Raw genomic sequence first — 16,777 nt, 5'->3', positions numbered from 1 at the left:
TGGAGGGCTAAAGGGTCCCCCACACCTGGTGCAGAAGATACTGAGCTTGATAGGCCAATAACCTGACTCCGCCTAAGGCAGCATCCTATGTTCTCCTTGGTAGGTGCTCATTACTCCCCCAAAATCTTTCTTCTGTTTTGAAAAATGAATTTGGCAACCTCATGCTTACCTCATCTGCCCCTGAGTTTCTTTCCATACACCGAGCCACTTTCTGTGCAAGTTATATTGGGGCAATAGAAGGCACTTGAGAGTGCTCAGCACTGCTTTCTTTAGACGTTACAAATTGCTATGCTACTCTCCCACTCTTGTACATAACAATAGACACAGGAAGCTGCCTTATATTAAGTCATACCAGTGGCCCATTTAGTTCAGTATTGCCCACACTGACTGGCAGCAGCTCTCTGGGGTTTCAGGCAGGGAGTTTCAAGCCTACCTGGAGATGCCGGGGATTGAACCTGGGACCTTTGGCATGCAAAGCTGATGCTTTACCACTGAGCTGTGGTCCTTCCCCATATGCCCTCCCACGTAGCACCTTCTCACCCATGTCCTCCCCTCTATGCATTCCTGATGCCTCTGCCCCCCATTATGCCTTTGCTGCAGCTATCCATGCTTTTCCTGTTTGATCTCCTGGTTCAGTTGCTGTGGTCCCTCATGAGCCCAACCTGTTGCTTATAGGCTTCATGCATGATGATTGAAACTCTTGTTGTGCCTCTGCTACAAGCTCTTTTCTTGAAAGTCATGCTTATGCTCCTCCTCCGCCTCTTCCTCAAATTAAGGAAAATCACCAAAAATTACTGGAGAAGGAGATGGTTTTCAATGCTGCTGAAAATATTTGTGACACGCACCCCTCCCATTTCCCCTCCTTTCAGATCAGCCCTCCCTGGAATAACACTTGTCCTGTGCCTCTGTTCTTGAGCTCTGTGGTGCAGCTGCTGTGAGTGGCTGCTAGGGGTTGCTGTTGGCATGCACAATGTGGCTGCTTCCAATCTGACAGCTGAATGCAATGCTTTAGCTTGCTTGCCATTTGCTTAATAATCAGGATTGTCAACCAATTAAATAATTTTGGTTGATTAATTGGATAAAAGGCAGACAATTATATTGAAATAAAGTTGTACTACGTTGAAACTTCAGGATTGGTGCCTTTTAAAGAATTTTTGAAGGTATATTCAGTCACATATGCTACAGCAGTAAAGACCAATGCACTTCATCACATTGTGTGTGTGTGTGGGGGGTGGAAGTGTCCCCACAACAGACACTCTGTGCCATGGACATGGGGAATCTTTTTTAGTCCTCGGGTCACATTCCCTTCTGGGCCATCTTCTGGGGGCCAGATGCCAGAGGCAGAAGTGGACAGATCAGTGAATGTGAATTTTTCCTTGGTACAGCAGGCTTGTTGCTACACACAGTTGCACTCCCTTCTATCCTCCATCCAGGGAAGCAAGAGGCATGATCAGAGTTTGAGGGCACATTCTAGCCAGACAAAAACACTCAAGAAGAGTGCAAAGCAGAGGCGGTAAGAGGTGTGGCCTAGAGAGTAGTGGGGCAGCTGAGAAAGGGGTGTTGCCTGGGAAGAGTCCTGAGGCCATATAGAGAGGTTTGGAGGACAGAACTTGGCCCCTGGACCTGAGGTTTGCCACCTCTGCACTAAGGTTACACAGGAAAACCAACATGCTCCTTGGACAGCTCCTTGAATGTTTGGATTAAAACCTGGAGCGGATTCTATTGCCCCACTGACATGGAGCCGTTAGTCACCACTGGCTGTAACCCATCTCCACTGTGAGTTGCTAATTTTCTGAGCCCAAGCAGGAGAAAAAAAGAGGCTCTCGAAGGGGCAGAGGAGCGGGAGCTGCTTTTCAGCTCATGGTGTGGAGGTTGTCACAAAAAGAGGGAGGAGATTATTTAAGAATATATGTCCCACCTTTATAACTTCTCCTCCTTCAAAAAAAAGTCAATTCAGCCCCAATAATTAAAACAATGAAACGAAATAAAAGCAATTAAAAGCTATCAATAAAAAGAGTTAAGCAAAAACCAAGCAGCTGTTTCAACAATAATCTCAACAACAACAAAAGTAATGAAAATCAATTACACATTAGAGGTCTGTGCAAACAGTAACTCAAAGTGGCCTCAAGGAAAATATTCCAACATTGGGGCCCCAGCCAAGAAAAGGCTACCTGCCTGGTTCCCAGCTGCCTAACTGATGAGGCTGGCTGGGTCTGGTAATGGTGTTGTAACTTAGTTGTGCTGTTGTAACTCACCCTGAGACGACTGGGTAAAGGATAGATTTATTATAATTATAATAATAAAACCTATCCTTTACCCAATCGTCTCAGGGTGAGTTACAACAGCACAACTAAAAACCAAATAAAACCCACACATCTTCAACAGAAATCCTACATCTAGGCAGGGGGAGGCAGGCCTGTAGTCAGGGTGGGGGTGAATTGTGGTGTCATCCCCCCAGAGCTGTGTTTCGCCTCTCCTAGAATTTTGGGGGGAAATTGTCTTTTTAACATGACATGCAATGAGAACCTCTATTTAAAGCATGATAGCTTGTTTTTAAGAACGAGCAATTTAAGAATAGGACCGTCTGAAAAATGCAGTGAATAAGGCAGGGCGAGTGCACATCAAAATTCTCACCTGGAAGAGCTCCCAAAAGTCTGCTCACTCAAGACTTTCGTGACTGGGGGTGATCACAATTACCCTATAATTACTTAAGTGATCCTGAAAAACGAAAAAACAGTCTGTATGGGAACATGGCCCGTGAAGAGTTAAATATCGGATATTATGGGCTAGAGTTAGACTTCACCCCTGCTCTGCTTTTCAATTTCAGTTGTGCTGTCTACCAGCAGCAATAAAGAAGCATGTTTGCCTTGCAATAAGAAATAAGAATTTGTTTATTCTGCAATCATTATAATGAATAGAGCAGGATTAGGTGCTTATTGCTAAAGAGTGAAAGAGATGTTAATGTGATCTGAAAAAATGGTTACCCTTTACTCTTTTAAAACACTATACTCACAGTCGGACTGGCTAATTTTTTTCTTTTTCTTAATTGATGGCAAAGGACGAAGACAGTCCTGGAGGAACAGAAATATTGCTGTGTACACTACAGTTTGCTAGCTATCTGGCTGGCTGGCTACCTAGGCTGTAAGTCGGCCTAATTTCTGATTTTCTCAGTATGTTCAGTTTACCATGAACCCTTTTCAGGGTTTTTGAACAGAAAAATCAACCTAGCATCCAGTTGGAAAAAAACAACCCGATCGCTTTACACAATTAGATTCCAGTTGCTAAGTTTGTCCTTTATATAGCAGCCAGTTAAAAAGTTTTCCCTTGATTGTCCAACAGGAAGGAAACTTTAAGGGCCAGGAGGAAAACTAGAAGGGGGGACTCTCGAGGAGGAATTAACAAAAACGCCCTATAGCATTTATTTTCTCTCTGCCCTTCCCTAATCTTGTAGTATGGACAAGTTTGCTTTTCTGATGGAATCTAAAACGGAGACACCTAATACAGCATCAAAGCCAAACTAAGGCTATGCGCTTCTTCCCCCCCCCCCATGCCCAGCTAGAAATGTGGCTGCCCCACCTAGAAAGGAAGTCTGGCTACAGGGTTGGTGGGAGGGCACCCCCTCAGGGCCAAGGGTGAGGTGTGGTCTCCATGCCCAGCTGCTCTAAAGATTGGTGCAAATGATCCGAATCCAGGGGGTTCCATCTAGGTGTTGGCTGCATAGTACTTGCTTGGCATAGGCAGAGGAGTCTTTCAGAGTCCTGGCCCTTGCTGTTCTTAACTTCCCTTAGCTCCAGAAGTCTTGCCCTACAGTTTGAGAACCTTGGAACAATTGCAAGCTGTTTGTGAAGCAAGGAGGCCAGTCTAATTCCTCCCACTTGCAAGAACAGGCCACTGCCATATTGGAGTTTTAATTGTGGAATGAATTGGAATGACGTTAGTCTTTGGCCCATTAGAATTGGTTGCATTGGTTGTAATAATATTGTTGTAATAAAGAAACTAACAGTACAATCTGTGCATATTTACTCAAAAGTAAGTCTCACCAGTGGTGTTTACTCCCTACTAAGAGCATTTAGAATTGCAGCCCTGGGAGGGATAAATCCTAAGCATGTTTTGACTGATACAGTGACAACAGTTGATTTCCCCCCCAAAAATGTTTTTCTGTCAAATAAGCAGCCACTGAAATAAATTAGGTTTGAGGTTAGTAAGGTGCGAGAAGATTGTATGCAGCAGGCTGAATATTTCCCCAGTTCTTTTGCTAGTAGTGTACGTGCATTCTTAATTGATTAACAGCTTCTTTGATTCTCTGCATATTTAATTCATAGCCTAATTAATTGCTCTGTTGCCTTCCCCTCTTACTTAATTACCCACTGCCTCCTCATCAATTCCATTCATGCTTAATTTGGAATATTGTTTATTTGATTCTTTACCCTTAAGTGGCTGTTTCAGTTATTGTCCTGTTGATTCCCAGCCTAATTATCAACTGATTTATCAATTACCCATTGCGTATTTGTTCAGCTGCAACAGAGATTGGCAGCAGCCTTATTATTATTGGTAATTATTTATACAATGTGCTGTTTTATTTCCTTCCCCAATTCCATTCATCTTTGCAACCAATATGAGAAGCTGTTTATTGTCATTCTGGTTTTACGGGTAGCGAATGGTAACTGGAGAGAAAGGTATTGCAGAGCAGTAAGTCAAAAGCTAACCCAGACCTGTGCAGTTTCCACTTTGGACAGGTGATGCATGAATTTAGGATTCCCCTCTAATCTATAATCAGATCTTCTTATTTGGCCTTTGTTCTGGACAGTTCCAGCTTCACTAAAGTGTTCAGAATAAAGTGATTTCAATTAAGGTAATGTGCTCCAAAGTTAAGTTAGCTAGACCAAAACATAGTACTTTATAGTGCCTAACTCCTTTGCACTCTTAAGAAAACTGTAGTGAAATCCAGCTAGGTACCTCAGATCTGCAAGCTTGTTTTTTTGCAAGTGATGCCTATGCGAGAATAATCAGAATAGTCACTGTTATAGCCTTTAAAGCAAGGATTGGGAATCTCTGCTCCTCCAGCTGTTGTCAGACTGCAGCTCCCATCAGCCCCAGCCAGCACAGCCAATGATCAGGGTTGATGGGAATCGTAGACTAATAACATCTGAAGGGCCACAGGTTCCCTGTCCCTGCTTTAAAGGATACCTGAGTGCATAATACATGTATATGTCAAGTATGAAGAGTTAATCAGGGCTAGCCCAAACGTACTGATTGAGGTAGAAACAATAATGTGTGAGGAACTACAAGGGGTAGGAGAGGAAATGTTTCCTTGCATTGAGCAAGGGGTTAGACTCAGTGGCCTTATAGGCCTCTTCCAACTCTACTATTATATGATTCTATGTTGCATAAGCAAAAATCTATTGTGCAGGTAGGTGGACATCATTGTACGTCACCCAAATTAATTAATTGACAATTTGCTCCTCTTTCTTGACACCCAAAATCAGCCACCTAAGGCAGGTGTCTCACTCTGCCTAATGGTAGGACCAGCTCAGGAAGCTCACTTGGGCCAGTTACTGCCTCTCAGCCTCAGAGGGAGGCAATGGTAACCCCCCTCTGAATACCGCTTACCATGAAAACCCTATTCATAGGGTCGCCCATAAGTCAGAATTGACTTGAAGGCAGTACATTTACATTTTATTTTTTCCCTAATATAAAGATAAGAGCCTAAAGAGAATAGATGAGGATCAGAATCCAACAGCATAAGATAAGCAACTTGTATGTATCATAGGATGTTCATCAAGATTTCAGCTGCTCCAGGAAGTGATGCTAATATACAGAACAAGTACAAATGAACACTTCAGCAAGGTCCACCACAATGAAAAGCTCTGGCTGGGCTTGCCATACTTTTTTTGGATAGCAACCACTGTGTGTTCCTTCTCAGTGGTTGAGCCAAATTAACACCAAAAAGGAGTTAAACACAAATCATTCTGTGGCTTTTCAAATTAACTGTTGAAAAATGTTAATAACCCACTTTAATTCCTTTTCTATCTTCCAGGAAACCGGTCCATCTTCATGTGTAAGCTCTGTAACTTATTTTCCCCAAACCAGTCAGAACTGCTCTCTCATGTTTCCGAGAAGCATTCAGAAGAAGGGATCAAGGTGGACGACATCGTTATTCCTCTCAGACCTCTCACGACGCCTACAAGTCTAAATAAAAACGGAGAAGGTATCGGCAGAGGTTGGCAAGGGCAGACAATTATTACCGCTGTTCTGTGTGTTATGTTAAATTTATAAAATGGCTCCAGTCTTGAAATGACCAGATCCTCTGCTTAATTCATGACAGCAGGAAAGCCTTTTGCCTAATTCATGAACACTTCCAACTACAGTGATTAAATGTCTCTGCGCAAGGCATAGAAGGCTTTGATGGTTTCATGAGTCTGGCAGAGTATTTGTTTGTTTCATGAATTATAAGTATTCGCTTAATGTCTGTAACTTCATATGTTGAGCTATCCCCCCTCCTTTAAAAAAAAGAGATAAAGCATTAATTAAGCAACTTCACAAATCCATCTCTCTCTCTCTCTCTCTCTCTCTCTCCCCCTCCCCACGTGAGTGTGTATTAAACAGCTCACACATGCATGTCCACACCATACATATAAAGCACATTTAGCACACATTTAAAGACATGGATTCCCCCAAAGAATGCTGGGCACTGTAGTTTACCCCTCATAGGACTACAGTTCCCACTATCCTGAACAAATTGCAGTTTCTGGGGGAAGGCACCTGCTTTAAATCTATGGTGTGGTTGTGGCCTGGCTGTCTCTTTCGCACCCCCCCCCAAACAAACAAACACATATACAATCTATTCTCTCTCATGCACGCATATCCATCCATTTATGCATATTCATTCATCCACCCCCGCTCTGCCACTTTTGCCTCCCCACCCCCAGAACTTGCTGTCTGTTCCTTACCTTTTCTTTCTTTCACTTCCTTGGAGGCCCAGCCATAGAGAGTGGCAGCTAGAGAGTCCATCAGAATGATGCTGTAGATGCCACGCTCAGTGGCTGGGGTTCCAAGTTCCCTGCCTCCTGCTTGTCTCTCTTATTCTCCTCTCAGTAGCAAGTGGATGATCCAGCCATCCCAGCCACAAGGAGAACAAAAGAGAAGATCATCAGTTGGCCAGGATATCAGATGCCCAACCTCAGAAAGCTGTCTTTTCAAAGGATACTGTAGCTGTTGCACTCCATGGTTGGGTGTAGCATGTGAACCTGCCTGCCTGCTGGTCTCTCTGTCCTCACAGTGGCAGCTGGACTGTTGACAAGGGAAGGGAAGAAAAGGGCGACTCCAGGGGGTGTTAGGGGCTGCATACAATGAAGCTGAGGGCCATATGCAGCCCAAGGGCCATGAGATGACCACCCCTTGCAAATTGCAAGATAGCCTTAGCTTAATTGATAAGGGTGGAAGGTGGGAGTTGTGGGCTTTGTGCTTTGCACACACTTCCAGTTTTTGTGCTATTTTATCGAGGTATTTTCTCCTCATTTCCCTGCTTAAGAGCATTTTATGAAATACTGTGTTTTCCCCTCTTTCTCTTTTTGCTTCTCTTATTGTTTCCAAATATGCATGTGAATGACAACCACCTTCTGAACTATTGGAATTTACTCTGTGTGTACATCCTAGCTGCAGCAGACTATTTAATTCCCCCTCCTTAACCCTAGTACATTTTTATTCATTACATTTATGCCCCACCTTTTTTATTTATTTGTTTAAAGCATTTTCAACCCACTCTTCAGCCAAAAAAGAAAAGACTACCAAAATGGCTTACAGATATCGGTGACAAGAAGTCCCTGTCATCAGGCTTGCCAGTTTGTTTATTTATAAATGTATTTCTATACCTCCCTCTCGCAAAACATGAGGGTCGTGTACAGCAACATAAAATCATTTAAATGCAATACAAAGCAATATTTAAAATAATTAACATCTAAAAGACATGACACAAAAGGAAAAGGAATTTGGAGAGACAGTGAAAAAAGGAAGCTTAGGCACTGGTTCTTAATTACAAAGTTCTAGTAACAAGCTGGAATGGAAAGAATTCAAGGAGAGGAGGAGCAAAAGTTGGTAGTATTTCAGCAGAGCTGATGGAGAACCCCTGCTCTACCTTTCCTATATGCTGATGGAATGACTACTGATAGATGACGGTTGAGAAAGGGGCACGTTGAAGTTAGTCTTTCAGCACAGACAGTGAGACTTCCATGATGAGACTCAAGGCAGCACATGCCTGGCAAGGCTCCCATCCCGGCAATGACTGGACCCAGACTTTCTTAGCTTCAGCATGATGGCTGCATCACCTGTCTCAGGCTACTCCAGTATATGAAGTAAGAATGAATTCATCACTGCCGAGTAACTACAGAAAACCACATGTCGGGAATGGCAGGGGAAGGACATCCAGATGTGAAGTTGGTGCTCCTGGACAGTTTGAGTCCCGTCATCTCTTGTAGAAATTAAGCATTGGGGATGCCATTACAAGTGCTAAAAGGAGCCATTACAAAAAGCTTCAATAGGGCAAGAAGGCCACATTGCAGCTTTCCCATCTGGTCCATAGTCACACCATACATTTATTCAGCTATTATTCCGGGAAGTGTAGTTTGTGAAGAGTTGTTAGGAGACCCCTGTTCCCCTCACAGAGCTACAATTCCCAGAGTTTCATGGGAAGAGGGACTGACTGTTAAACCACTCTGAAAACTGTAGCTCTGTGAGGGGAATAGGGGTCTCCTAACAGGTCTTATCATCCTTCACAAACTACACTTCCAGGATTCTTTGGGTAAAGCCATGACTGCTTAAAGTGGAATAGCAGCAGAATAAATTTATAGTGTGAATGTGGCCCTAGAGTGGCTCACACTATGGCACAATGCCATTATGTGAACATTGCCACTAGAAACAAGCCATGGCAACATGGTGGCTTTCTCTTTGATGATGGCTGTCACATCCAAATGCTTAGTATGTGGCAGAAATGGATGGCCACAACTCTTTGATAGCTAACCCTTCTTTCTGCATCATTTGTGCCTAACTATTGATGAAAAAGAAAACTGTCAAACTGTTCTCCAGAAAGCAGTCGCTGCATCAAAAAACAAAGCTCTACAATGATTTGATGAGCTGATTGGCTGGATATTATGTTGGTATTTGCCAAAAAATCTCTCTCTGTGATTCATTTCAGATAATAGCTCTCATTTTGTGCAAAGACAGAACAGGGACTATTCATAATTTATGATGGAAAATTAACATTAGTGCTATTAAGCAAAAACCATACAGCAAAGGCTGCACAACTTGGATCATGATGACTATACCTAAGCAGGATAACAAATTCAACTTCCCTTCATTTTTAAGAACAACGTTGCCCCGATGATAAAAGAATTCGGGCTTGATGTCATTTTAAAGTCTTTCTAAGTTCAATTTGGCAACTGGGTTTACAGAAGATACCAACTAAGCCATATGTGGCCTAGAAAAAGAGAAAGGAACCAACTTTTGCAAAGCTGTTTTGCTCAGTCGTCTAGAGGCAATTCTTACTTGGCATAGGCAATCTGGGTTTTTTACACACCTGCATTATTGTGCAAGCGCCATCAAGGCTCAGGAGTCAACATATTAAAATAAGATCAGTTCTTGCTTATTGTTGATTTTGGGTGATATCTGATGTTATACTCAGAGTAGACCCATTTAAATCATTGGGCTTAAGTAACTTAAATCCTTTGATTTCAGTGGGTTTACTCTCAGTATGACAAATGTTGGATATCACTTCTTTATTATATGTGGTATTTTTAATATTGTCTTGTTTATGTCCACCTCATTAAGTTAACTGAGTCTCACTAATTGGTCACTTATATGGTAATGATGGTATATACAGGAACATTTCTAATAATATTACCCTTTTCTTTTTTAAAGGACGTATGTGGGGGGGGGTAAGGGGAAAGAATCACAGGAGCTGTCCCTGCTTGTGACTCCACATATTTATTTGGTGGTTACGATACATATCAGCTCTGTGCTGATCCCCATGTGTGGCGACCAGGAGTGGGATCAGTGTCTGTACTGTGTCTAAATCAACACATAAGAAAACCAACTTTAGGCACACACTTCCTTTTTTAAAAAACCATACATTAAAACACATGTCTTCATTTTACTGTTTTGACCAACCTGGTGGATAAAGATATGTCGTGTCCGGTTCATATATACATAAAAGATTCAGGCAGGAATCAGTTGGGTATGTGGAAGAGTAACTGATTTCAGTGGAATTATGCAAGTTTAACTGTTTCCCAGTTGTGCCCTCTCGTCCCAACCCAGCAACTCCAAGATATGTACAAAGTCCTACAATAGCAGGATTTGTCCCATACTTTTCTCTGTTAGAGAGCCCTAATAGTTATTAGGAGTCCCTTATCCCACTCTCAGAGTTAAAATTCTCAGAGTGGTTTAACAATCAACTGCTCTTCCCAGGGAACCCTTAAAATTATGTCTCTGTTTAAGGGAACAGGGGTCTCATAATGACTCTCAGCCCCCTTAACAAACTACAGTTTCCAGGAGTCTTTGCGAGAAGCTATGACTGTTAAAGTGGTGTCATAGTGCTTTAAATGTAAGATGCAGATGTGGCCCAAGGCAAGGAAGAGGATGCTAACATAAGAAGAGCCTGCTGGATCAGGCCAGTGGCCCATCTAGTCCAGCATCCTGTTCTCACAGTGGCCAACCAGGTGCCTGGGGGAAGCCCGCAAGCAGGACCCGAGTGCAAGAACACTCTCCCCTCCTGAAGCTTCCGGCAACTGGTTTTCAGAAGCATACTGCCTCTGACTAGGGTGGCAGAGCACAGCCATCATGGTTAGTAGCCATTGATAGCCTTATCCTCCTCACAGTACAAGGACACATTCCAGCCAGTCAACAGCACCTGAGGAGAGTATGGAACAGGACAGTAAAGAGTATTGCCTGATGGGGAATGGTCTGGGGAGAGTCCCAAGGGCCAAGTAGGGAGTCCTTAAGGACCATATTCAGTCCTTGAACCTGAGGTTTCCAAGCCCTATTCTAATCAGTGTTCTGGCCCTCATTCAAGGACATCACCATAGTTTGTAGCAACATGTTCATACTGTAATAAAGTTTCATGAGGGTTTTTGGTAGCTGTAGTTTTCAAGATTGCCGTTTACGGAATTAACAGTATTCCTGACACACCTTCTAAAGGTCCTCATTATTGGGTAGTATCAAAACTATTGGCTTTATTCTTCAGCAGCTTATGACTGTGGCAGTGTGAACTGAGTCTGAAGAATTCGGGTCAAAGAAATCTGAAATTGTCTTTGCTGCTATCACATTTTCAGCAAGCTGGGTTTTGTGGCTTATCCAACACATGGGGATTGTAGTGACTGCTGTGTCTTGGATCACTTCACCCAATTCACTTCTGTTGTGATCTCGCCACAAAATGAGTACAAAAGCCATCATGGGGATGGGCCAAGAATTTGCTGTTTGAATATACTTGCAACTGGTAGTCCAAACCTGCATTCACAATCTATGTTTCATTGCACAATGGAAAGAAAGGAGCATGTACAGTTTTGCTATGGAATATTAATGCTTAGTTTTGAACAATCTCTCCCACTTCCTACATGCAGAAAAATATTCTTCAGATCTTTTTGTTTTGTCAAATTTTGCTGCCCAAGGTATCAAGATTTTGTGTGCTTGTCATTCATCAGTGTTACTGTTTTTGAAGTGCTTAAAACTGTCAAGTTCTGTACAAAGGTAAAATCATCAGGCTTTCCATCTATTCTTAGATGCTAGCTAAATTTTACAGTAACGACCACCATCTGAAAAGAGTGATTTTTACTGTTTAGAAGCCAGTTTTGTTAATCCCTCTGTGTGTGTGAATTGTGGTAGAGCTTGTTCTGGCTGTACCCGGGAGGTCCATTTTTTTTACACTTCCCCCCCTACATATTTTGAAACGATACCAAATAATTAATGAAGCTCAATGCTATAAAATCCAAGCATATGTTAGGTACACCTCAAGGGAGTAATGAAAATGTAGTTTTTCAGGGCAATAGACATAGTTTTGCTCTTCAGCAGCAACAACATTTAATTCCACCCCCTCCCAATGCATGCCTACTAAAGAATTTAAACAATTACATAATGATTACATTGGCACTTGTATGAAAAATGTGTTTTGGAAAAAGAACAGTATAAAGATTGTTCTCTCTAGAGAGTTTATTTCTCCATCTCTTCTTGAAATGTCATCTCCCTAGATATTAGCCAAGGCAGAATGTGTTTTCTCCGCTTACACATAAGAACATAAGAAGAGCCTGCTAGATCAGGCCAGTGGCCCATCTAGTCCAACATCCTGTTCTCACAGTGGCCAACCAGGTGCCTGGGGGAAGCCCGCAAGCAGGACCTGAGTGCAAGAACACTCTCCCCTCCTGAGGCTTCCGGCAACTGGTTTTCAGAAGCATGCTGCCTCTGACTAGGGTGGCAGAGCGCAGCCATCATGGCTAGTAGCCATTGATAGCCCACGTTGCTTCTAATGGCTTTTTCGAGCCTCCCTAAGTCCAGATGATACAAGAGCCGGTTCTCGCCAGCAGGCAGACAGGTTTGCAGAGCTTGGAAAAGTTACTTTTTTTGAACTACAACTCCCATCAGTCCCAGCCAGCATGGCCACTGGATTGGGCTGATGGGAGTTGTAGTTCAAAAAAAGTAACTTTTCCAAGCTCTGGGTTTCAGATGCCAATGCTTGCTCTTCTCCTAAACCAAGGTGGAGAACCTTGGACCCAGGGGTCAAATATGGGCCTTCAGGTCTTTCTACCCTTGGCTCTTGCAACTCTTCCCAGGCCACACATCTCATTGGCCCTGCTTTGCACACTGAGTTTTTTTCGTCTGGAATGTGTTGGTGAGCTCTGATGCTGCTCTTTGGATAATATCAATGCACCTTGGATGGAGAAATATGTGAGTGCGCAGAAACAAGTCTACTGTACAAATGCTCATTTGTTGCTCTGTTCACTTTTGCCTCTGGCCCTGCCTATTACTGGCATGTAGCCTTCAGAAGAGTGTCCAGAAGGGAATGTGACCGTTGGGCTGAAAAAATTTCCCCACCCTTGTCCTAAGCCTAAAGATGAACATGTCAAATGAAAAGTGAGGGAGCAGGATTACATGGGCTGAGTCAGAGCAGTAAACTCTGGACAAAAATAGTGGGTTTCTCTGATTGAGAATCAAAGCAAGGCTCCAGCCCTCTTGACACCAGGCCTATGAAGACACAGCCTGGGATAAAGGGACAGAGGAGCTCCCAAGAAGTATTGCTTCCTGCTTTGAGACCCTAGAAGTATCTGCTTGGAGAAGCTCTGCTCTAGAAGAATGCTTAATTTTGAACGTGTACAACTTTAGAATTGGAACAGTTTCCAGAGGGGAAGTTTTGTTTGTTGCAGCAAAATCAACAAAAAGGCTGGTGGCACTTAGACTTTACGTTTGTTAGACTTTATTAAGTGGATTCTAGTCCATGAAAGCTTGGAAATGGAAATGGACTGCCTTCAAGTCGATCCCGATATATGGCAATATATGAATAGGGCTTTCATGGTAAGCGATATTCAGAGGTAGTTTTATCATTGCCTTCCTCTGAGGCTGAGAGGCAGTGACTGGCCCAAAGTCACCCAGTGAGCTTCATGGCTGTGTGGGGATTCGAACCCTGGTCTCCCAGGTCATAGTCCAGCACCTTAACCACTACACTACACTGGCTCATAGGCCACAATAAAAATCAAGGTGCCATAAGACTCTTTGTGGATTTAGAATGTGATGCTTCCTGCCATCAGATGAAATGACAGTGAATCTGTTCGCTCACAAGGCCACATCTGATCTGATGGGCCTCTCTGACCAAGTTGTTGTTCCTCTTCCAGCTCTAATCTCTTTCTGACATAAGCCCCATATTTGTCTCTGTTATTTCCAAGGCTCACTGCCACTCCATTCTCGGCTCCCCTGTCTTTGCAAAACTGTGCCTCCCCCACACATAATGCTGTAACATAAGGAAGAATCATGGTACCTTGACTTCCATGTTGACTGCCACTAGAAGCAGCAAGTGGATGGAACACATGACAGTTCCTTGGCAGGGGTGTGGTTATCCAGGATCACAGGGGTGTGATATCCCATACTTTTTTGAGAGCAAGGCCCCAGAAGGGTCCCTCTGTCTCCAGCATCCTATGAACCAATCAGCATGAAATGGGAGCCACCAAGAAGAGTCTTCTAACATGCCTACTTGTCCTTTCCTACTGATTGGAGCCAATTGGTGTGAAAGGTGTTGAGTCAGCCACAGAAGACTTTTAGTAGCTAACGCTCTCCCCTTTCATGCTGACTGGTCCCTAGGGACATCTGTTGTTGTGGGAGAAGGCATTAGCAAGCATTTCATTCTCAACCCAGAAGCAAAAAAAAAAAGGGGGGGGGATGGCAGTAACTAACATGAAGGGACTCGACATCTGAATTTGCCACTACGCTACCAAACCCATAATCCAATTCACAACCCTGTAATAAATGTAAGTTTTAGAATACTGAAGAGTTAGACACTCTTGGAATGAATTTGTCTATTACCAGTTTAAAGAACAGTGTAGGCAGTAATTAAGCCCTGGAACAGCCATGCACAGCTGCGTTATAGCTTCTTAATGTTTCTCCAACAGAGCTCCTTGTAGTGAAGAGAAAAAGAGGCAGGCCAAAAGGATCAACTAAGAAATTTTATGTTGATGAAGAATTGGCAGAAAGCAGTAACTGCACTCTGAGTGAGGCTGCTCAACTGGGACCTCAGGAAGGAGGAGAGCTGGCGGAAGTTCTGCCAGGCAGCTTGGAATGCCAGAAGTGCAACCGGAAATTCTCTAATTCTCGACAGCTACGAAAGCATATCTGCATTATCGTTAAACCTGAAGATGTTGAAGAAGATGGTGATCCAGGTAAGCACGCTTCCTCCTGTGTTTTTGAACTGTGAGCCATAGAAGAGCAATGTGTGTACATGAGGAAAGCTGAACACATACAGCTGGTGTTTTGTTTGCTAAGTCTCCCTTTATGGCTGTTGTTGCCAATCAGACAAGCTACTGCTGAATGTTAAGAAACTGGCATCTTTTTTTTTATTATTATTAAAGATGCAATGTGTTTAGGATTGGTTGGGCCTCTGGGCCAAACTAGAGGAGATGCAGGAGATCCATGGTCTTATCCCTTTTGGTCTTATGGCTTCACAGGTTGACAGTTGTAGAGAGGTATTAAGAAACTGGAAGGTTACCCAAAATATCCTTGATCTATAAACCAGATTTGAAATATATGGTGAATCTGAAACACTTAGCCAGAGGAACATCACATCATTTATAGAGAACTAATTGCATTTGTAAACTGATTTCATTTTTAGTTAGGAACCAGTGTTGACTTTGTACTCACAGAATAATTCTGTGTACATGTGGAAATGCTCCACTAGATTTGGTTGTCCGCATTGCTTTTCCAAGGGATTAATTTGTGAATGGCATCTGATGATGTGGGATCTAAATAAAGCCAGTTGGAGTTGAAAGGAACTTTTTTGGGGGGGAGGGCAACATTCTTTGTTTTCTGATTTATTTTGTTGCTTAAGCGAAGGTGTCCAGCTGACTCATTTATGACATCTGAGATGTGTCCCTTGCCACCGAATGTTCTCTTCAGCAGTAATATTTACACTGTTCTAGCATAATTGGGTTTAGTAAATGCTCTTTAAAAATGCACTTTTATGTACATTATTGAAATTCACTGTCTTTGACCCCACAGCTCATTAAAACCATAAAATGTGAGCTAGATGCAGTTTCTTACATAGATTACTACCAGCCTTTTCCAGCTGAAATTGCTTTTTGTTTTTGCATAAGAAAACAGCTTCTGTGATTGAAGGTAAACATCTGAGAAAAGTAAACCAATCAATGTCATGCAGGAAATGAATTCTTTGCACTGTCCAATGCCTGCTTTCTTACACTGACATAGAATACAGATTAGATCAGTAGGGCCAATGTGGGGGCCTCCAGATGTTGTTGGACTACAACTCCAGTCATCCCTGACTACTGGACATACTGGCTGGGGCTCATAGGAGTTGTAGTCCAGCAATATTTGGAGGCCGCTGCATTGGCTATCCATGGACTAGATCTTCTGGGTAGTGTCTATGCAGTATGTTCATCATGCTGATGTGTTGATTCCTTGTAAGCTGACCACATTAAGCCATTAACAATCTGTATGGATTTCCTGATATTGTTGAGTGCAGAAGGCTTGCATTGTAGTCCATGCAGCTGTGAAGCTGCCAACATTTAAATGCATGGAGACAAAGGAAATATTGCTGGGATTTCCCCTGCCCCTTGTCGCTGTTGAGCTTATGGGAGAAGATGGGAAATATGATTGAAATAATAGCGGTTCTGGAAAACAGGAGGATAAGGTCTATCAATGATACTGATAGCTGCCAACCATGAAAGCTGAAGAGAACCTTCATGTGCTGAGGCAGCATCATTCCTTCTATTAGCGATGTTTGGGGGTCAGTGCCAATCCTTATACAGCCAAACAGCACCACCCACCCACAAGATGGGAGGTATCAGCATGCTTGAATCCTGGCGTTTGCAAAATTACTAAAAGAACTCAGAAGAAGAAGATGAAAAACCTTCAAGGGAGTAAATCCTCACCACCACACAAACACCTAAATAAGAAATTCATGAGAAAAGATCTGCTCAATGACTGCTTCTCTGCATTCTGAACAAGGCTCTCTCAGCCTTTTAGTACTAATGCTTAAAGAAGTAAGCAGGTGAGAAAATAGCTGAGCAAGGAGATA

At 42.9% G+C, this 16,777-nt stretch overlaps 1 protein-coding gene across 7 annotated transcripts in view; it reads left to right on the top strand.

Annotated features, from left to right (window-relative positions):
• ZFAT (zinc finger and AT-hook domain containing) overlaps positions 1-16,777 on the top strand; it is a 126,159-nt gene that overhangs the window by 4,610 nt on the left and 104,772 nt on the right. For 4 of the 7 annotated variants that reach the window (XM_061606964.1, XM_061606953.1, XM_061606951.1 and 1 more), the window contains exons 2-3: positions 6,038-6,220; positions 14,640-14,906. In XM_061606964.1, coding sequence (XP_061462948.1) covers positions 6,038-6,220; positions 14,640-14,906 — 450 coding nt within the window. Of the gene's footprint in view, positions 1-3,058; positions 3,142-6,037; positions 6,221-14,639; positions 14,907-16,777 lie in introns of all 7 variants that reach the window. The other 3 variants (XM_061606970.1, XM_061606983.1, XM_061606978.1) reach the window with 2 other exon arrangements.

This window comes from Rhineura floridana, chromosome 1, assembly GCF_030035675.1.
Source record: "Rhineura floridana isolate rRhiFlo1 chromosome 1, rRhiFlo1.hap2, whole genome shotgun sequence".
NCBI classification, from domain to species: domain Eukaryota; kingdom Metazoa; phylum Chordata; class Lepidosauria; order Squamata; family Rhineuridae; genus Rhineura; species Rhineura floridana.
The sequence above is the reverse complement of the archived record's forward strand: the minus strand, read 5'-3'. Positions and strand labels throughout refer to the sequence as shown.